This window comes from Fonsecaea erecta, assembly GCF_001651985.1.
Source record: "Fonsecaea erecta strain CBS 125763 chromosome Unknown Scaff14, whole genome shotgun sequence".
Taxonomy (NCBI): Eukaryota; Fungi; Ascomycota; class Eurotiomycetes; order Chaetothyriales; family Herpotrichiellaceae; genus Fonsecaea; species Fonsecaea erecta.
The window spans coordinates 392,137-413,176 of NW_017387257.1; the positions used below are offsets into that span (position 1 = coordinate 392,137).

Sequence of the window (21,040 nt, forward strand, 5' to 3'; positions counted from 1 at the left end):
AATCAATTGTGCTCCCTAACCTCAACTCTGTCCGAGTTCTCGATCTGTCACTCTCACGACATGCCTCTCGATCCGTTCTCCGCGCTCGGGTTGGCGGCAAACATCGTGCAATTCATCGACTTTAGCTGTGGGCTTATCTCAGACGCGAAAGAGATATATCATTCCGCAACTGGAGCGACCGCCAACAATGTCGGGCTCCAAGGTATCGCTGAGAGCCTCTCACGTCTTAGCTCGACACTGGTGAATCCCCTGCATCCCACATCAGACGCTGTTTCTGCGGCCGAACGGGAGATTGTCAAAATCGCAGCATCTTCTCGGGACATTGGAGACGAGATGCTGGCGACCATTCAAAGCCTCAAACTCGGTGAGGGCTCGCACAGGAAATGGCGGAGTTTTCGCCAGGCTCTAAGCACGACCTGGAAAAGGGATAAAATCGCCCACCTGCACAGGAGGCTCGAGGATGCTCGTAGTAATTTGTCCATTCATGTTCTGTCATATATAAGGTACGTCTCTGTCTCGGAGGTCCCGTCTCTCTTCCACTGAATGCTAATTAATGTCAGCGTGCGACAGAACCAGGTTCTTCAGTCTCTCGAAAACGCCCGAACTGAATGTTTGGAAGTCGACTCGGTCCGATCGCAGAGGATTGAACCTATGCTTGAATCCCTTCGCAGCCTCGTGCAAAGAGGCCAAGACCTCACAAGAGAACATCTGACTCTTATCGACCAAAAGCTGTGTGACTCCAACGATAAGGCAACAAACCTACTGAAGGAAGCGAGCGTTCTGAAAGGTCTGTTATTCGAACGGATGACAGCGAGATACACTGCTATCGTCGAAGCGCACCAGAATACCTTCCAATGGATATTTGAACCTTCCAGATGGCCACCTTGCGATCCACGATCCCGCATACTGTTTCACGAATGGTTAACCTATGGTGATGGGATCTACTGGATTTCAGGCAAACCTGGAAGTGGGAAGAGCACGTTGATGAAGTATCTTCGTGATTGTCCGCAGACAGTGCGGTGTCTTCAAGTCTGGGCCAACGGTGCCCGTCTTGCTATGGCGGGATTCTTCTTCTGGATCGCGGGAACCGACATGCAGAAATCTCAACGTGGGCTGCTTCAACAAGTCCTGTTCGAAATACTCAGGAATTTTCCCGACTGGATCCCCATCATTTGCCCAGAAAGATGGGCAGCATCTCGACATGGTTTTCAAGCCGAATGGTCCCTGTCAGAACTGAATGAAGCGTTCAGCAAGCTGGGTCGCATCACCGTGGACCGCGAAAATCATTCAAAACTTTGCATATTCGTCGACGGCCTGGATGAATACCACGGCGATCCCCTGGACCTTTTGAAAACTATACGGAACATCGCCCAGATCGACAACGTCAAAGTTTGCGTTTCCAGCAGACCATGGAACTGCTTTGAGGATGCTTTTGGCAAGGACATCCGACGCAAGTTATGCCTGCATGATCTTACCAGGGATGATATCGCAATCTATGTCAGGGAGAAATTGGAAGAAATTCCAAGCTTTTCACCGATGAAACGAGATGGCACGCAGATTGAGCTATTGATATCGGAAACCGTGTCTCGCGCTCAAGGAGTATTCCTTTGGGTCTATCTGGTCATGCGATCCCTCAGGGAAGGCCTCTTCAACGGCGATTCTCTGTCTATTCTGTACGAAAGGTTACTGGAGATGCCTTCTGATCTCGAAGAATTCTTCGAGAACCTCATCAAATCAGTGGATAACGTCTATCGGAAGAGGATGGCACATACTTTCCGGGTTGCCCTGGCTGCAAGTTCCCCTCTTCCATTGCTCCTTTATACATTCATCGACGAGTCAGACCGCACTGTCATGCGACATCCCGGAATCGTTGACTCGGCATACACACTGCATGATAGGGAAATCATTGAGAGGGAAGAAACAATGTGCCGACAACTCAATGGCCGGTATAAGGGGCTTCTAGAGTCCACTGGTCTCCCAGGATCCAAAGCAGTCGACTTCCTCCATCGGACCGTGCGTGACTTTCTGGCCACAAGGTCCATGCAAGATCTGCTGGCATCTTACTCGGCACACAACTTCAATGCGGCTGCCTGCATATGCGAGGCATCCATCCAGCAAATAAAAGCCTTCCCTGCAAAGAACAAGCTGGTCAACTTGGACGACTTCATCGAGTTTGCCCAAAGAATAGAGAAAGAGCTACACACTACCAGCATACCGCTGCTCGATCATATGAACCACATCTTCTACGCATATACGCCACTTTTAAGAGACAAGCTAGATTTCGACGGTGGATCTCCAACCTCATTATTAGGGAAGGCAATCTGGTCGGGCCACTTATCTTACGTTCGATCTCGACTGAGAAGACAACCAAACATATTTTCTTCCCACGGCGGGCGACCTTTGCTCATGACGTTCCTGAGAGGGTTCAGTCGATCGGGACCCGGTATCCGGCAAGCATCGTACTATATGGCTGAACTCCTGCTCAAAAATGGTGCCAACCCAAACGGAACGGTAGATGGCATGCCGCTTCTGCACGCCTTGCTTACAGACTGCTGCATCGAAGAAAACCACGGATCCGGTAACAGAAACATGAGACTGAGCTCGATGACTAACGATGGGCCCTCTGCCACGGAATGGTTCTCGCTATTCTTGTCACTACTGCTCAGGCACGGGGCAAGGTTTCGCAAGGGTCTCGCGCAGGTAGGCTGGGGATTACGGAAATACCTGCTTGACTCAACAAGGTGGGATCCAAAGCTCACGGCGTTGGTGCTGGACACATATCGTCTGTTGTTTAATAGAGGCCTCGATCCCAATGCCGTGATGGATCTTGGCCACACCGATGGCATCTCAAGTGGGCGCACGTTATGGGGTCACCTGCTATTGGCAATGAAGGTGTACGCGGATGATACCTACGTCTCGAAAAATCACACGTATGAAGGTGATAAATCCCGCGTTGGATTGATGATTCTTTTTCTCCAGAGAGGGGCAGACCCTTTTGTTGTGATCGACTTTCCAGGATTCCTATCAGCGACTAGGTTTTTTGGGCCCACGAATGGGCAGCTGAAATTGGAATTTACGGCTGCTTTAGAGCACGCAGAACGGAACTGGAAAGGACCAGTCGGGCCACGCTGGCGTCCAAAGTGAAAGAGTGATGATGCGCACGTGGAGGACCACGATATCTAGCCGGCTCGACGACGAAGCTAGGAAGCTCAAACAACTCGAAGACCGACGGCGGCGGCCACGATAAAGGTACGATGGCCAGAGACGCTCGCCGCGCACATTTGATAATAAGCGACGACGACCTGAATTCGAAGGTGGAACGAAACACGGGCGTCCGAGGAGGGATAAGTGCAGATGACTTCAACTCGGCTGTAGAGGCTTTCGCCAGGAACCAGCCGCAGACTCTCTTTGACTGCTATAGTCCCTCAAGAAATCTGCCCACAACTGGGGGACAGAGATTCCTTTTTACGGAGCAGGGTATCCCGACCACATGAGTTGTCCTCTCGTGCTCCGCTACCTTCACCACAAGGTTTCTCTCACATGGAGACAAGACGGATGACGTCTTCCCGTGTACCCAGACCACACATATGCCCTTTTTGTGCGACTCTATTTTGGTATTGACAGTGCACCATGACAAGAGCAAGTGTCTTCTTGGTGGTCACCGATTCTAAGGGCGATTCATGTTCAATAGAGCATATTGTGATACGAGCCGGTCTGGCGATTCGCTGTGATCATGCCCCTGGCATGTACCAGTGCGCATGAAGACGTACACCTATTTTAGAAACCTCAATGGTCAGCTTTCTCAGCTCTGAGACCTGGCAAACAACCATTTCCCCGGTATCACCTATCCCGTCCGAGGTCTTCTTTACCTTGTCGTTGTTGTCGGCGATGCTGTAGATACTCCTGCAAGATCCCCAGTATGCTGACGACTGTGGCGAGGACGCCGAAGACAATGCTGAGAACGATCTCGCGCGGCATGTGGCAACGTAAGTCGCGAGATGTTGTATGTCGAAGGAATGGAGGATGGCGGCTGGTCCGGCATGGACTGAAGTAGCTGAACGTGCTGCAGAGATGTGAAAGCGTCGTCGAGGGACGAAAGGACCAAGTACTACTGCCTATATACGCCATCAATCGAATCAATCGATAAGTTTGATGTACGTTGGCGGCAGCGGCTGCAATGAGGCAGAGCGTGTGCCAGTGCATGTTCTACTCGAGGCTCATGCAACCACCTGCCGCCTGCTTTACCAGAAAGAGGTCTTCAAGTTGCGGTGAGCTTCTCTGGTACATGCAGCATCTGTTGTCTCATGAAGTCTCTGTGCCAGTGCAGACGAGGCTACAGCACGGTTACTCGCGGAGCGCCGACGATTGATTGGATAGGGCGTCTGCTGACACGGTGTGCCAGTGCAGCTGTGACCAATCCCCGGCGAGCGAGGCGGTGCTGTCGAAGGTCGGAAGATACAACTCTCCGTTGGCGGCTGAGGCCGAGGTGCACTTATACGAGATATGCCTTGCAGCCTTAGTGTGCGCCAGTGCAAACCACAGATTCCCAACTGGAGATCTGTCTAACCACTTCATCACCACCACCAGCAACCTGCATCACCGTCCCGGAATGCTCCAGCTACCAGGACCATTATTGTGTGTCTTGCAACACGAGAACCATGGCCTCAGACATCGCGAAAAGGTTCCCGTGCCCAGAGGGCGGCTGCACCAAATCGTTCACGAGGAAAGCTGCGTTACAGCACCATCTTGATGGCCGTCAGCATGCTGGCCAGCAGCCGTTCCAATGCCCTCAGTGCCCGACCCGTTTTGTACGGAAAGGTGACCAGAAGAAGCACGAAGAAAGAAAGCACCGGCACCTGGCAAGATTCGGCTGTGGTGCAAGCAGCTGCAGTGCCGCATTCGCAACGAGACATGAGCTGAATCGCCATCTGACACGCTTTCCCGAGCATTCCCAGGAGGGCAGCGCCAGCGTGTTCTTCCAAGAGATGACAGTTAAAACATCGAACCGAAACCCAAACCGAGAGGATATTGATGTACAGTATGAAGAACAGGCCAGTAGGCACCTGGTCGGCTGTGGGGGATGGATTGTATCTCCTGCTGTGCCTGAGGGTGAGCGAGCCCAAGGTGGACAGACGAAAGACGCATATTTGGTTACTGAAATGTCGACCATGTCTCTAGAAAACAATCTCTTCCTACTCTCGAAACAGAAAACCAATTTTCCAAGAGCTGATGTGACAATACAACCCTCCGGATTCATTCCACTCGACAGCACAAGGGAACTAGGGATGGAAGGCCTTCAGCATAGGTGGAGTACGCTCGAAGAATTCCTACAGGCCTTTAATTCCGAATGGGACCGAAAATCTGATGGCACCTTGCGAGCACGCTCCATGAGCCATGTGAGGCCGTTGCAGCCCTTGGTCGCTCCCGACGTATCTCTTTGGGTGACAGGAGGATTCGTCCCCGGGGACCTGCCACTGACTGCCGAGTCGAACTCCAGTGCAGCTGTAGACGCAACAGGAGTGCTGCAGCAGTTGATGGAATCGGTCCGGAAGTCGTGGGATCAGTACAACTTTTCAGACCTCGAGGTCAATCTCGATCTTCTGTACACCAAGTTGGTCAACAGGTTTCGGAGTCACCGACGGCATGGTGTGGGAGTGCTCGATCATGAGCAGCATGTGATGATGCTGCTGCGAGAGACGCTCATAGAGGGTCTCACACAACGACAGAGGATTGAGTCTGGAATACTCAGCCGTCTCTTCGACGAGTTTGTGGATTTCTGCACCACCCGGGGTAAGAGGAGATCTTTTGATGAGCTCGAGAAAGATCTCCCACATTGGCAAATTTGGGACGAGCTGGCACAAATTTCTGACGAACAAGAACAGAAAGCCCTGATTCAGAAACAAATGCGGCTCCTTGTGCAGCAGGAGCGACAGAGATCGGGGCATCCACGTTCAGGAGCGAATTTGACTCTCGAATGGCTGGAGGAGTCCATCCAGTGTGCCTTCATGGCTCGGACCTTTTGCAAGTCGATTATCTCTGGGCGCACTGATAGCGTCATGGAGACGGTGCGGACTGTTACACATCAAGCGGTTGGCAGCATTGAAATGGCATCTGATGGACAGGAGGTGTGTGAGATGGATCTTGATGTCCGCGTATGAACGATCTTCGCTTATAGACTGCAATCTTCACCCTCACGGGGACGTCGGGGAGAAGATGAGTACTCCAAAGAACGAAGGGTTCTAGTGAATGGGAAAAATCACACGGGGGAAAGTGGCCACGTGGAAGAAGTTGTGATCCGTACACATACTTCACCCACGGATCCGCATGTTGACAGTCTTGTATGAGGGAGGGAGGAAAGCACTGAGTCGGCCCAAGTGATGGAGATCCTAAGAGGCGAGAGGCCTGGCGACCAACCTAGGGGCCTCTACAGACGTGCTCACAGATGTGTCCACGCTGTCCATAGGAGATGCCCTCAGGATTGCGTTCTGACTGAGTTGGGAATGGCCGGGGTCGAATCGGGTGGATGCTTGGATCCGGAAACACGGTAGTCTTTGGCGGAGTAAATGGTTTCCAGCTCAGTGGCATGGTAATTAACATGTCATGAAATAACAATTTAGGAAAAGAGATGTGGATTGGGTTCGGAAGATGGCGATCGGGTGCCCAATGTCAACGTGGTGCCAAGGCGGAAGGGCGTAGCCGCCATACGTGTCGTCCCTATATACCGAGTATAGCTGCTCCATAGACGAGGCTGCGGTCCCCTTTTTACCGGCTGACTATTGCCCCTATCTAGAGTCAGGCCCAGAGGTCGGCGCTCAAGCAGGATTTGGGGTGGAGCTTGAGGAAATGTCTGGATCATGGCGGCAACCTATGCCTGCTTGCCAGTCAAGGAATAGGAGCCGTCGAAAGAGCACACTAAGAATCGGACTGGAATTAGAGGGAAGAGAAGGGTTGATGCGGGCGCAGATGACGGTCAGAAAGCCGCGTCTGCTATTGCAGGGAGGGAAGAGGGTGCGGTCCAAGGGTTTAGTTCAATGGTTATGGTCTGTCGTGGCCACCTTCAGCCGGTAGTGATCGGGAGGGCCTCTACCCTTACAAAAGAGAGTGAACCCTTCCTCCCTTGTTACCTTCAAATGAAAGACCCCCAAATCCCTGAAGACACCGCATCTCAATCCCGATCTAGCTCTTTGGGTTGCTCCTCAAAGAGCCCTTCTTCAGCTCAATCTGGCGCCTCGTGCAGACAGCAGATATAGTCCTAGGGGGAAAGTCAGCTGTCAATAAAGCAGGAGAAATCGGTACGAACTCACCATATTTTGTCTCTGGATTCTGCCATCCCTCAACCAGCGACAAGCCTGCACCCCGCCACAGCTGTTGCCGGTCCTCGTCGTCATATTTATGGCTTGAGACCACAAAGACCCTTTCACCTGCTTTTAGGCAGCGGTCCTCGAACCAGATGTCCTTGCAAGGCACCAGGTACTGCTCATGTCTTCCGAGCTTCTCGTTCCACTCGCCGTGACGGTCCCACTCGTCCTGATGGAAGATGGGCTTTCCCAGGATCTGATTCGCGTAATCCAGTGTGTTTTTGATGAACTGGTCATTCCGAAATTCTGCGTCGTTGTAAGCAGACCATACCAAGTCACCATTTTTACAGCCGTCCACGCCAATGATCATCAGAGGCTCGCTCATGATTGCCCCATTAATGGAATGATCAATAGCTTTGGCGAACCTCGCGAAGAACGAGGCGGCTTCAGCCCGGGTGAAGCTACCAAGGGTCGAACCCAGGGAAAGCACGACTCTGGGCCTCGAGGCAATCTCAAATTGTTGCAGCCACGTCAACCCGTCATCATAAGTTCCCAACAGCCCATGGCACCGGACGTAGCGGAAAGTACCGGGAGACACCTCTTGTAAAGTGCGTTCAATTTCGGAGCGTGATAGATCTAGAGCGTAGTAGTCGATGGACTTATTCAGGTCGTCGACCGCTTGCAGAAGGATCTTGGTCTTTCGAAGACACCCACTTCCCAGTTCGACAACAATGGAGCCGGGTTCTATCCTTTGAGCTAGTTGATGGCTGTGCTTGTTCAAGAGCTCAATCTCACAGTTGGTCAGGTAGTACTCATTTGTGTAGGTGACGGCTTCGAAGAACTTCAAGCCCTTCTCGTCCCACAACAACAGTGACGGGAAGCTCGGCGACTTGGCTTTCAACGACACAGCAGTGTCCTTTGACAACTCGATTTTGTCGGCGTCTGACTGGATATCGATGATATCGGCTGTCGACTGGTCCACGTGTTCTTGGCAGGATCCCATTATCTCTCGTGAGCTCCCACACTGTTAAGAGGACTCTGGAACTGCAAGTGCCATCGCAAAGGAGACGGTCCAGCAAGATCCGGCCAGCTTATATGAACTGCCAGATTCGAGAGAAGTGGCGCCATCTCGAGGGAGGGGAACCTATTCCACCAACGAGATCCACGCACGGCAGTACCTGGGGACGAACGTGTAACGTGAGAGGGCGTACCGCGGCATTCTCTGGAGCGTGTGTAACCAGGATTGCAATCACGACATGTGCGTGCCCTTTGATTGCTCCATCATTGGAGGACAAGGCTCCCAACTTGTCAGTGAGTCGGGCATCAGGAATAAGCGGAAACAATATCCATCAGATGCTGGTATGACAGGACTTGGTGCTGAAAGAAGACTTGTCCACAGCGTGTTGGGAGCCACGATCAAGAGTGTTGACGGGACCAGGCTGTCTAGCTGGAATATTTAGAGCATTGAGGATTTCACAGGGTGATGTGAGGAGAATGGGAAAGGGAGTCCTTATGGCAGCCGCTAGTAAAGCAATCCAGATATAGATATCGGGGTTTTTGAGCTGTGTATCCATCACCACTATGCTTATCAAACCCTGGAAGCACCCTATACCGTACTTCTCACTCCTTTCGTTTGCCGAGGATACGGGGGCTTCAACAGGAATGATCAAAGGCTATTGCTGCTTCGTCGGTGGCTGTCAATTGCCGACGGACTATTCGGGGCTATTCGGACTATTCTCCGCCCATCTCCACGAGGGAGAATGATCGACGACGACGTACCTCGTACTATACCAGTACACCACCACCATCCTTGCTGCCCGCTGTCGATCATATTCTCCCCACAGACTTTACCACTGCGTCACCGGCTAACGGCACATTGCCGACACGTCATTGTTTGCGTCCATGACACCGCACGTCAATCATGTCCCAGATCCAGCAGGTCGCATGTCTTCATCCCTGCAGTGCTTCACAATGCTTGCAACGCTTGACCAAAAGCTTGGGAGGCCCAAGTCCTATCTTCCCCATAAAGTGGGCATCCCGAACGGGGTCTCTCTTTCGCGGCTATCATCACGAGGATAGTCGTTTCTGTCATTGTCGCTTTCCTCGATTCTTCTCCCCATCTCTCTCTCTGATCCCCAACGTCCTCCAAGAATGCCTGCGATGCAAGGAACGAAGCGTCTGGTCGGCGGGTGGCTGATCGCCGCCATCACCTCCGTATGCTCGTCGGGGTTTCTCTTGTTCGGCTACGACCAGGGCGTCATGTCCGGTGTCGTGATCTCCAAGTACTGGCTGGCGCAGATGGACCACCCGAGCTCGCTCATGGTCGGCACCATGACGGCGCTGTACGACGTGGGCGCCGTGTTTGGGGCCATCGGCGCCGCCCTGACCGGCGAGCAGCTCGGTCGGAAGAGGACCCTGCTTCTGGGGACATCGGTGCTGATCGTCGGCACGATCCTCATGGCAAGCAGCTACGAACGCATCCAGTTCATGGTCTCGCGCGTCTGCACGGGCATCGGTATCGGGTACATCACGTCGGTCACGCCCGTGATGCAGGCCGAAGTCAGTGCCGCTGCCCAACGCGGCTGGCAGGTGTGCTGCCAGCTCACCACCATGCTCGGCGGGCTGATGATGGCCTACTGGATCAACTACGGCTTCTTCTTCGTGCACAGCAGCGCGCAGTGGCGGTTCCCCTTGGCGTTCCAGCTCGTCTTTGCCATGTACATCATGCTGGTCGCACCCTGGCTGCCCGACACCCCGCGCTGGCTCATGCGACACCGCACCCCGGCGGAAGGGCTCACGGTCCTCGCGCGGCTACGGGGACGGGATGAAAAGGACCCGCTCGTGCAGATGGAGAAGGACGAGATCATGGAGGCCATCGCCATCGAAGCACAGGAGGAAGGATCGTGGGCAGACTTGTTCCGCAACAACGGCATCTCGGCCAACAAGCGATTCTACCTCGCGCTGGGCATCCAGTTCATGCAGCAGATGTCGGGCATCAACATTGTAAGTACACTCACTCAATCGCTCGCTCGCTCACTGCGTGCGGCGGCTCTCCCATGCTACATCCCGTTGGGGTAGAGAGAGAGGACACAGCAGCACTGTTAGCTGACGGGACATCTCTTAATGGCAAAACAGGTCACGTACTACGCGCCGACGCTGTTCACCACGTCACTGAACATGACGCAGGAGATGTCGATCCTGATGGGCTGCTTCCTGCAGCTGTGGTACATCATCGCGTCGTTCCTGACCTGGTACACGATCGACCGCGTGGGCCGACGGCTGCTGTTCATCTCCATGGCGCTGGGCATGTGTTTGGTGCTGGTGGCCGAGGCCATCGCCGTCAACCGCATCGAGGCCGCCGACTACCACGACACCGCGGCCGGCGTCGCCGCCGTCTTCTTCGTCTTCGCCTTCGAGGCCTGCTTCACCTGGGGCTGGATGGCCACCGTCTGGGTCTACCCGCCCGAGATCCTGCCGCTGAAGATCCGCGCCAAGGGGGCCGCACTGGCCGCCGGTGCGGACTTTTTGGGCAATTTCCTCGTCGTCGAGGTTACGCCGGGTAAGTTACTCGTTCACCGAGCTCGATCCCTTCTATTTCATGCCAGACTGACGGACTAAACTCTTTTTTCTTCGATATCAGACGGTGTCAAAAACCTCGGCTGGAAATTCTACATCGTCTGGGCGGTGCTGAACCTGGTTAATGCCATCATCGTGTGGCTCTTCTACCCCGAGACGGGCGGCCAGCCGCTCGAGGCGATCGACAGACTCTTCGCGGACAAAGAGCAGCGGCGCCGCGCCTCCTCGACGCTAGGCGGTGGCGTCGTATCGCCCGATGACGACAGCGACGAAGCCGACACCTCGGGACTCGCCGACGACGGCAAGAAGCCCAGCCTCCTGAGCAGATTGCAGTGGAGCATCGTGCGCAAGGCCGATCGGCAGGTCAAAGCGTACCGGCGCGATGCGGCGGCGGCCCGCCGCAGACGGCGACGCGTCTCGGACATGACGGCCGTGTCGGACACCACCACCGCGCGGGACGGCTACGACAACGACGACGAGGAAGAACGCCAGGGTCGCCGAGCTCGAGGAGGGAAAGTCCTCGAGGACCAGCGCGAAGTCGTGGTCCAGAAGTGAATGACAGATAGAACGCGAGAAAGAATGGCTCGCGCGGTTAGACGCAGATATATATATATATGCTCCGTGATCGTCATGACAACTACGACAAATCAACCGATCAAATTAGTCCAGTTATATTTTGGTAACTTTATGTCACAGCCGTGGGAAAACAAAGACCTGTGGAGTGGATCAATCGTTGACCAGCTGCGAATACATTTATACGCCCATACAATGTTTCCAACATGGTGTCTTGTGTGTCACCTGTTCCTCTCCCAAACTCCATGATGGATTACGCGACCCCTTGTCGCTTTATGGATGCCAGGGCCCTGACTCTACGGAGAACCAGTTTTGCTTGTTGAGTAAGTTTGGATGCATGGAGTCATTGTGGACATCCTCAGTGTCCGGCCTCAGTAGCAATTCTCAAGATACTGTCCTGCCACAGTACGACGAATTGTTCGTGGGCCATTGAGGATCTCACTTCTCTCCAGATATCCACTGGATCAGAAATTCGTCCCCGAAAAGGTCCTCCGCAGATGGCCTCTCTTCAGGGAGCCAGCGCAAAATTTTACGGACGAGAGCGATGAGCAGCTCCTTATCCTTCCCCTCTAGACGCCTCTCGCGTGTCTCGAGGCTCTGATCGGGGATTGGCGTTTGGGCGATCCAGTTGCCTTCGATCGTCAACAAGGCCATATCAATGAGACATATATTCTACTGTCTCCGTCGCGGGGCTGACTCACCTTCAGAGTCCCAGTACCGACTGCACATATCACTTCGTTCCAGAAACCTTCTTGGAGGGGGTCCCATGAGAGACACCATCTCGGCAAGATGTAACTCATCATCAAGATGACCGTCCTTCGCTGCATGGAAGAGACGGCTTCCTTCGAACAAGTCCCATATCTGTATCTGTTGCGTAAGGGAACATAGACGGAAAACATTGGAGCGCCGCTCTACATACCATTACTCCCACCGACCATATATCGATCTTAGAGTCCCATTCCATGCCAACAACTATTTCGGGCGCTCGATAAAACCCCGGCATGACGTCGCCAGAGTGCTTCTGCCCCGGCTCTCCCAAACGAGCAGCACCGAAGTCGGAAATGACAGGCTCGCCGTAGGTGATTGGCATAGTGTAGGATAGGTGGATGACTCGATCTGCCAGAACCTTGCGCGGAGACGGGTTCTCTAGTTCTGCTTGCTCAGCTTTCAAGAGCACGGCAGCATCTTTGATCCCGAGAAGGATATTATTTGGCGATATATCTAGGATATCACTTAGCTAGCAGGTCATCCGATGCACCAAGCACAAGGGACAAACCCGTATGCACCACGCCTGCTTGGTGCAAGAAATCCAAGCCCAGCAAAATCATAAGCAAGCTCTGTTGCAAGAGGTCCTTGCTCAAAGCCTTCTCCGGGAGTTGATTTCGAAAATCGGTGTAGGTCAAGCCAAGTGGGGTAAAGAGTAGACATCGATGAGACCCATGAGGCCCTCTAATCTGAAAGTCGTTGAGAACCACACGCAGTCTTGCCGCGCCAGGATGCTCTGCATCGATTGACTTGATATGGCGGGAGATGGCGAGCTCATTGGTAGCATCTTCTCCAGTGATGCAGACCTTGAGCGTAAGAAGGACATCTTCCCTGGAGAGTAGATAGCCTGCCCGTTAGCAAGACACCACTGAGAAACGAGGGTAAACGGAGAGGATGCGGAACAATTTGAGGACATACTTGAGATCCCGGCAGAGCCAGACAGTAGAAGCTGTGCCAAAGCCGAGCTTAGTAACGACCTGATATCTAGAGTCGAAGACGTCGCCGAGCTGTACAGGGTAGAATCTTGCGGCCTTATAGTTAGGGATTCTCTCCTCTTCTATCTTCTCGTGTAATGGAAGCACCTCAAAGCCTTCTCTAGGAAAAGTGCGGGCTTGGCTATGCGACGTCCTAGCGGAGGAGGCCATCTGCAACCGACCACGCATTGAGGTAATGTGAGGACAAAGGCCCGGAAAATTCCAACGTGTGGTGACATAAGAATATGCGCATCGTCGTGTCCTGATAATGAATAGGAAGGCCGACTGTATCGCTCTCATTGCTAGTTGTCCGAGAGGGTGGGAATGAGGAAAGATCAAGTTCCATTTCCGAGTTCTAAAAGTCCGTGAGCAGGGTCAGACTAGCCAGCCAATCATTGCTCCCGGCAAGAATGTTTCGGCAACAAAAGTCCAATGCTGAGTCGTGAGGTAGGGGACTTTTTGGAACCCACGGAGCCGTTGTAAATCATACGGGGGGGTTTCAAAGCTACCCTTCTGTACGCAAATTGCCTGGAGGTTCCTCGTTAGCGCCCTCTATATTTCATGTGCCCGTAACGAAACGATTTTTTGGTGACCGGGGGCATGAATGCCCAGTCAACTTATAAAACGAGCTTCTCACTCATAACTTGGACGTACATCCATCTGCAGAAGCTAGGATTCAGTAAGTAATCAATCATCTCCCCCAGCTCACGGGATTAAAGAACACGATTATCGTTCCCGACTAATCACGTATCCATAACTGATCAGAGGCTCTGAGCCTCATAAGTCGAAGAAGGATACGAGTGATATAAAGGATGTTATCACCGTTAGCTACCATACGGCCCAGGGCACCCGCGTCACCTCAGTTCACGCTTACGATGACAACACCTGGAAAGAATTCCTGTCTCGCAACCATGACAAGGGCAAATAAGTCGATCAATGGATAGCCGCTGCACGGTGACCAAATATTTTATAGAAAGACCATTTAAGAACGTTCAATCCTACCATAGACTCGGGATATGGGTTCTTTGCCTTGATGAGCAACCTATCGCGGGGGTCTTGATAAGGAGCACTCTACAACGGGCGGCAACCGCGCATCCGCGAGCGTGTAATTTCTGCAGTAGAAGCTCGAACAGGGCTTTTGGATCCAGTTCCACCGATGAGTCATTGAAGGGGTTGAACAGTGCCGACTGTCTGGACTTTCGGATACATCGAAAAGCACCTTGCGCGCTGGGGTATACGAACCATGGAGTCCAATCCGATTCTCCACGAGCTCTCTCGTCTATCTCAATGGCACGCGATGCGCCAACTCCATGGAGGTTCTAGTGACGGGTAGTCATACCTCCACTTCCGCCCTGAGAGGTCGCATACATTGCGGCAGTCCCCCATACCAGCATTTAGTGCCATTCATTCTACGCCTTCGCCACCTAGGTGTGCATCATATATCAACCTCCAGGTCCAAAAGTTACCTAGGTCCCCTAGCTGACGCTATTTCGCTTCAACAAAATCTACCATGTTAGGCCACTGGCCGGTCATTAACGGACAAAAAGAACAGCGTGAATCATGGAGGGCTCGTCTTGGAGCGCAAAGACGGGTTGCAGCCCGGGTAAGCAGTAAGTCATTACTAGCGGAGGTCTATACTACGGGAGGCCCAACATTTATCTCCAACTCGAATCGCGGCATTTCGTCGTGCATCTCGAGTTTCACCACGGCGGAAATAGTTGTCGAGCCCTGGAATGTGATTTGGTCCCTCGTACAGTCAACATCCATAACGTGTGCCACTCCATTATGGTCAGATACTAGACCGAAGTTCGTCTCAAGCTCCTTCCACTTTTCCACTGACAGCAATCGTACCCAACCCTTGGGCGTTTGAGGGTCTGTGAGATGCTCGACGCCGCAAACAACATAAAGCTGACCCGAGGGGATTTGCGGGCTGTTTGCTGTACTTTTGATTGGTTTGAGCATACCCAGGAATACTTTGCAGAATCCTTGAAAGCTCTTGCTTCCCTTTGTGAGAAATTGCATTCGTGAAACGTCCCAGTGGAGGCTTGAAGAAGCACGCAGTAGGGGCTGAACTGCTGCGTTCAGATGATGAGTACGAGACCATAAATGGATTGCGTATTCATCGGCTTGTGCAAGCCTGAATTGAACCAGAGGGGAAAGAGTTGAGATGATATACGCCTCTTCTTCGACTTGGGCATCGAATCTCACGTCGTCCGCGACCAACGGGCTCACAGCTTTGGATCGATGACTCGAGTCATACCTCGCATAGAGACCGGAGCCGACTTTCCGAAAATGCAGCACTACTGGTTCAGACTCCGACGTTCCACAATTCAGAGACATGATAAACACTCCAAGCCGCTGGTCGGCTCGAAAAGTAGCTCTATGGAAATGAAGCCCTTTGTTTGTGAGAGCGAAGGCATCATTCCATCGCACATCGATGCCTATGTGCCTCAGCTTTCCGCAGCTAACAAAGTCCCTGGGGTGTTTGGCAAACAGATCGGCATAAAGCTGCGTGCTGCCTAGCTTGCCTTCTTGAACTTCAGTGGGAAAGGCAAAGATCGAGAGGTCGTTGGACGTTTTAATGATTTCTTCCTGCAATCGCTTGAAAGCCTTGTGTCCACCCTCGCCGTACAGCATTGGCATATTGACGTCAAAAATGCCTAAAAGACTGTACGCTGTATCTTCTTCCCGCGTGGTTTGCCGTCCGGCCGCCCAAGACATTCTGCACGCTACCGGAATAGACCCAACAGCAATTTCGCCGGCTAATATGTCTTCATTTACGTGGGTGATTCTTGATAGCATCGATTTAAATTCAGCCTTTGAGCCAATTCGATTCCACTGCGCATCAAAGAACTCGACGGTGTGCGGTGCGATGAGTTCTTGCAAGCACCAACCGCGAGTGAACCACCTACATCGCGATAGTGCAGTCTCAAGGTCAGCACCGCTGATATCGAGGTCATTCAGAACCGCGTAGCATATCTCCGCTTGTTGGTACCATCGATACATCGTGTTGATGGCTTCACTCAACTCTGAACTGCTTGTTTTGTCGATACAGCACGTATCAATCCACACGTAAGGTATGTTGTCTTTTTTGGCCTGCTCACAAGTTTGAACGATCTTTGCGTATCCGGGTCTATTTGTAGCTTCGTGTCCTGGGTCCAATCCTATGGCTACCATATCCTGTAAAGATACCTCTCCTTCACCCCAAGTGTGCGATAAAATGGCATATTTGGATGTGCCTTGCCCCGAGAAAAAGAAATGTCGGGTCTCGGCGTGGATCAAGCGGAGTGCCATCGTAGCTTGGGATTGCAAAGGTCGACCGAGGTGCTCCTTACGCATAAGACTTGCATGTGTTGACTTGTTACTCTCAAGCTGCTGCCTACTGGTGGTTAGGCACTGATATGGAGTTGTTGGATTTCACAGGGCATTTCGTGCGGAACTCAGGAGGTACTCGGCCTAAAAGGCACTATTCCCGTCCACTAACAGCGCCAAGGCCGGCTGCCGGTGCCCTCCTTCTACGGGGTCAACCTGATTTGCCGGATCCAGCCATGCTATAGTAGAGGGTCTATTCAAGACCCGCCTCATTCCCGCATTTCATGTACGAGTATGTTAGTGTTTTAGAAGCAGGTCCCGCAATACAAGTCACTTGCTCGAACAAGAGTTGATCCAGAAAGGTTTGGGCTCGAAAGTTCATCATGTGATTTTGTTGATCATGCGATGTTGAAATTGTCTTTATATGTAGTATCAGTCTTAGTCGAGTCTAGAATTGATCAAGTCTGAATGCCAAAGCGAATGTGAAGGAGTACATCAACCATTGCTGCTCATCGTGATTCAAACAATTTCGCCGACTCCTTCTCCTTCTGCTCAAGATTAGTCCAAACCCATCTCAATCTCGTCAATACCTATTCATCCCGCTCAGGATTGGTCCAAATTCATCAAATTCCACGCCATAACCAGGCTGCTTTTGAAAGTCTGAGATTCCGTCATCACTTTTTTCATCTTCGCTGCCTGGTTTTTCATCAGCATTCCCGAGATCCCCCTCAGACTCGTCATCGCTATGCATCTGGATCACACCCCTCAGATCAGTGCCTCCCTCAGGCGCTTCTGGATGCCCCAGACGAATCGTATGGTAACCACATTCGTCAAGGTCCATCTCGGCATCCAACTCCTCAACAACTGCGACGTAGCGACAATCGATGATTTTTTCGCCATCATCTCCATCATCGACACCCAACGTTTCCACCAGGATTCTCAGCTCGCTTCGACCCGAATCTGCGTACAGCAGCGCACAGTGACGCCAATTCTGGAGCGCCGTCTCCAGCACGCTGTACGAGGGGATCGTTGACAGTCTCTGCTCCAGCCGGTATGACTGCTGTTTATCAGTAAGCATCCGATCTTGCAACAGCCGGGGCCTGTGAAGGAGTAATGCCCCAGTATGAGTGTCGGAGTATTTGAGATAGCGCCAGTGCCATGTACCGGAGACGGAGCCGTTGGTATGAATATCCAGGTTGCCTTCAAAATCACCTTCGAAATCATCGCTAGACGTAATTGGCATATCACTTATCGACCGCGGAGCCCACGAAAAGGGCCCGGACGGAGCAAGCGTCTCAAAGCCATGCAGCAGCGCATATCTTGACATAGAGCCTACTGCGCCGAGAATACGGCGAGTGAAAACTGTCTCATCCTCCTCCATCGCGAGGTCTTCGTGATCACCGCAGCCTGCAAGATGTGCCTGGATGAGCTTGACATCGCTGGGCCACGAAGTCCCGCGTGGATGTAGAATAGCTAGAATCTCCGAGATATTTTCGATTTTCTTGCGCCAAACTTTCTCGATCAGAAGCGCAGCTATCCGGTGTGCCCGTGGGCTGAGGGCGGGGTGCCTTGAAAGGATGTCTTGCAGGGGCTTGATAACGACCGATCGGCTATCACTGGGGTCAAACCTAGAGTCAGCGGTCCCAAAGAGGACGACAACGTTGTGTGATATGTGCAGCTCCAGCGAGGTCCAGCCACGCGAGAACCACGGCGAGAGGGCGACGGCGAGACAGCCATCATCTGCACAGCCATCATCGCCATCACGCCACTTGAACTTACGCAAGTAGCGGTCATGCACCACTGTATAGCTCGCATTTTGGTAATTGAGGTGCATCTTGCTGATCGCTTTCGCCCGCAGCGTGGCATCGTTGCGCTTTGCCGGAATAGATATGGCGTCCCACCAGACGCCAACGCAGTTCAAGCGTGCTGCAATCTCGCCAAAAAATTGGATCATGCAAGAATTGACTGAGCCTGGGTATTCAGGATGCGCGCCTGTACCGTCAGCCCATGTATGGGAAATGGCAATATATGGCTCGGTATCGGCCGTCGCCAGCGTGTCTATCTGCCGCGTCGACCAAACTGCTGGTAGGCCGTTGGCAATTGGTGCACATAATTTGCTGTGTGAAAAGGAGAGCAATGCACAACCGCAAGATTGACCCCTTGGAGAGTTGTGGAATGGCATACGGCCTGTGTTGTCCCGATACATGTAGTTGCATCGGTTTGCCGTGCACCGTTCGTGACCTCTGTCTGGGTGAACCAACTCAGGTCGACGATTGACTCCCGCAATGATGGCGGGTATCTCAGCAGCCTTGCGCGAGCTAGCAAAAGCCAATGTGTGCACCCGAAACAGACAAAGGCCGAGCTCAACAGCACGACTCTCTGCACGCTGGATAGACGGCTGTATCAGTCGCGGAGGGATGAACTCCTGCGGCCAGGTCGCGTAGTCCACTGTGTTGCGATCCATTTGGGTCTGCACTGTCAACATCCAGTAGATGACGTTGGTGATTTCTGGAATATTAAGCCTCGTGCTGCGACGGCCTGGACCCAATAGCACATCGTCTATTGGGTCCTCATCTTCGAAATGTTTCTCGAGAAGGGTATTCATCAGACCTATCGCTGAAGCAATGTGCACCTGCGGGGGATCGTGTTTGTCAATCTCACTCTTGGTAGGGCTCATAACGTACTGGCATGAGATAGCGACGACTGCCCACTCGCGAAATGCGGCCCATGTACACTGGGGCGCGGCTAGGCTCACGCGTTGTGCTACATCAACGCACTTGCTGTTCTGGCAGCGTTGTAGTTCGCTCCGTTTGCAAATTGCCCCCAGGCTGTTGAGGAACTTGTCTTCGACGTCCACTTTGAATGCGAGCCACCGAGGATCGAATCTTGGCCACAACCCAGGCCGAACCCGGTGGTTGGCGCATCCATTTGATGTGCGTGTAGGTTCAAGCAGCGAATCTTGCCTGGAAAAGACGATCCGGTCCGGACACCACCCGTCAGGCTTGTCGAGCATTTCCGTAATGTCGTCGCCATTGCCCACACCGAAACGGAATGGTAGGTCGATTTGGTCCTCTTCTTCTTGTTGTTGTTGTTGTGTTCTTCGTTCATTTTCTTGAGCCTCACTGATTTCAGCCTGCCTTTTCTCCTCCGCCAGTCGTGCCTCTTGTTGTCGTTTTTGTTTGGCTTGTTTCTTCTCCTCGGCCAATCTCTTTTCTTCAGCGATTCTTTTTTCCTCTGCAACTCTCTTCTCTTCGGCAAGTCGCTTTTCCTCTGCAGCTTTTCGTTCCGCAATGAGCCTCTGCTCCTCGGCGAGTCTCCGTTCCTCAGCGAGTCTCCTTTCTTCAGCCCGCCTTCTCTCCTCCATTGCTATCAGCCATCTCCGCTCCGCTTGCTCCGCTTGCCTCCTCTCTTCTTCTCGTCTTCGTTCCTCAGCAACTCTCGTCGCCGCCCGGCATCTCGCTGCATAGTCCAAGTGGTAGCGATATTTTCTGCAGTAATGAACGGTGCATCCGTAATAGTCTTTAAAATGGCGGCATAAATCACAATAGATCTCGGGGAGGTTGTGCAGATGGTCTCCCGCCTGGTAGGATCTCAAGTCCTCCTGAAGACCCATTTGGCTGGGTCCGTGCGAGGGGGCAAGGCGATGTCTGTCAAACTGCGGGATGAACGCTTTCATGTTACGGACTGACCCTTGAGAACACCTCAACCCCGCAGCAGTGCCAACGAAGCAAACAGGTGAACCAATAGAAGGGTTGGATCCTACAGAGGAGGACGCGAGGTCACGTGAGGAATCCTACTCCCTTTTACCTACACCCACAAAGGGGCACCATTTTCCACCGTGATGATAAAGGTAGCCAAGGTGGTCAACCATCTGTAACGATATTGAGCGACAGTTAGATCCATTCTCTTAATATAATTTCTTTATTTCTGGGTATAACGAGCGCAAGTGCTATTTCAAGGGAATGGGCGAGTATCGATAGCAAGAAGATCAAGAAGACTGTCAAGTCGATGGATGAGAGAGTCAACGCTGTAATTGAAGCCAGGGGCTGGTATACGCGATTTCGATATGGAAGATACGATATTCTGAGAGTGCTTCCACTGGCTATCGATTTATACTAATTGTATTATTCTACCATAGTAAAATATATAGAAAAAGTTTATGAAAGGTATGGGGGTGTAGGAGTCGGGGAGCGTGCCAAGAGGCTAGTGTCCGGTGACGTTTGCGGACCTACTGTAGATTGTAATTACCTTGCCGTTCTCCCTTGACGCTCCCCTATACTTAGCTGGGCGCCCCCGACGCTTCGTCGCGTACGCCATTAAAGCGGTCTCGCTCCCTCTCCTGAACGAAAATAGTAATGGATAAAGTACAGTTCGGGCCATACACTATATATATATATATATTGCAGGAGACGGAAACCGTATGCTTTCCTCAGACGCGTTGGGCCGGATAGAAGAACTAAAGTCTTCAAATTCAGCCAAGTTCAGCTCCCCGAGTTCATTCCTTTGTCCTCTTATTTATTCGACGGTCATAGAGGCGGTGTT

General features: G+C 52.5%; 7 protein-coding genes across 7 annotated transcripts; 3 read left to right on the forward strand and 4 right to left on the reverse strand.

Moving 5' to 3' along the window:
- Positions 1 to 60: 60 nt before the first annotated feature.
- AYL99_11458 (hypothetical protein) lies at positions 61 to 3,144 on the forward strand (the record flags this gene model as incomplete). Its single annotated transcript, XM_018842964.1, has 2 exons — positions 61 to 503; positions 561 to 3,144. 2 exons carry the CDS (start codon positions 61 to 63, stop codon positions 3,142 to 3,144), a joined length of 3,027 nt encoding a protein of 1,008 aa, XP_018687724.1.
- A 1,514-nt stretch (positions 3,145 to 4,658) lies between these two features.
- Positions 4,659 to 6,158, forward strand: AYL99_11459 (hypothetical protein; the record flags this gene model as incomplete). The annotated part of the gene is made up of 1 exon (XM_018842965.1): positions 4,659 to 6,158. One exon carries the CDS (start codon positions 4,659 to 4,661, stop codon positions 6,156 to 6,158), a length of 1,500 nt encoding a protein of 499 aa, XP_018687725.1.
- Positions 6,159 to 7,211: 1,053 nt separating this feature from the next.
- Positions 7,212 to 8,301, reverse strand: AYL99_11460 (hypothetical protein; the record flags this gene model as incomplete). The annotated part of the gene is made up of 2 exons (XM_018842966.1): positions 7,212 to 7,252; positions 7,305 to 8,301. 2 exons carry the CDS (start codon positions 8,299 to 8,301, stop codon positions 7,212 to 7,214), a joined length of 1,038 nt encoding a protein of 345 aa, XP_018687726.1.
- A 1,148-nt stretch (positions 8,302 to 9,449) lies between these two features.
- On the forward strand, positions 9,450 to 11,429 carry AYL99_11461 (hypothetical protein; the record flags this gene model as incomplete). Its single annotated transcript, XM_018842967.1, has 3 exons — positions 9,450 to 10,301; positions 10,434 to 10,857; positions 10,939 to 11,429. 3 exons carry the CDS (start codon positions 9,450 to 9,452, stop codon positions 11,427 to 11,429), a joined length of 1,767 nt encoding a protein of 588 aa, XP_018687727.1.
- Positions 11,430 to 11,885: 456 nt separating this feature from the next.
- AYL99_11462 (non-specific serine/threonine protein kinase) lies at positions 11,886 to 13,357 on the reverse strand (the record flags this gene model as incomplete). Its single annotated transcript, XM_018842968.1, has 5 exons — positions 11,886 to 12,079; positions 12,149 to 12,308; positions 12,367 to 12,668; positions 12,724 to 13,043; positions 13,131 to 13,357. The coding sequence occupies 5 exons, from the start codon at positions 13,355 to 13,357 to the stop codon at positions 11,886 to 11,888; spliced, it is 1,203 nt and encodes a 400-aa protein (XP_018687728.1).
- A 1,461-nt stretch (positions 13,358 to 14,818) lies between these two features.
- On the reverse strand, positions 14,819 to 16,480 carry AYL99_11463 (hypothetical protein; the record flags this gene model as incomplete). The annotated part of the gene is made up of 1 exon (XM_018842969.1): positions 14,819 to 16,480. One exon carries the CDS (start codon positions 16,478 to 16,480, stop codon positions 14,819 to 14,821), a length of 1,662 nt encoding a protein of 553 aa, XP_018687729.1.
- Positions 16,481 to 17,081: 601 nt separating this feature from the next.
- AYL99_11464 (hypothetical protein) lies at positions 17,082 to 20,174 on the reverse strand (the record flags this gene model as incomplete). The annotated part of the gene is made up of 1 exon (XM_018842970.1): positions 17,082 to 20,174. The coding sequence occupies one exon, from the start codon at positions 20,172 to 20,174 to the stop codon at positions 17,082 to 17,084; it is 3,093 nt and encodes a 1,030-aa protein (XP_018687730.1).
- Between the last annotated feature and the right edge of the window lie 866 nt (positions 20,175 to 21,040).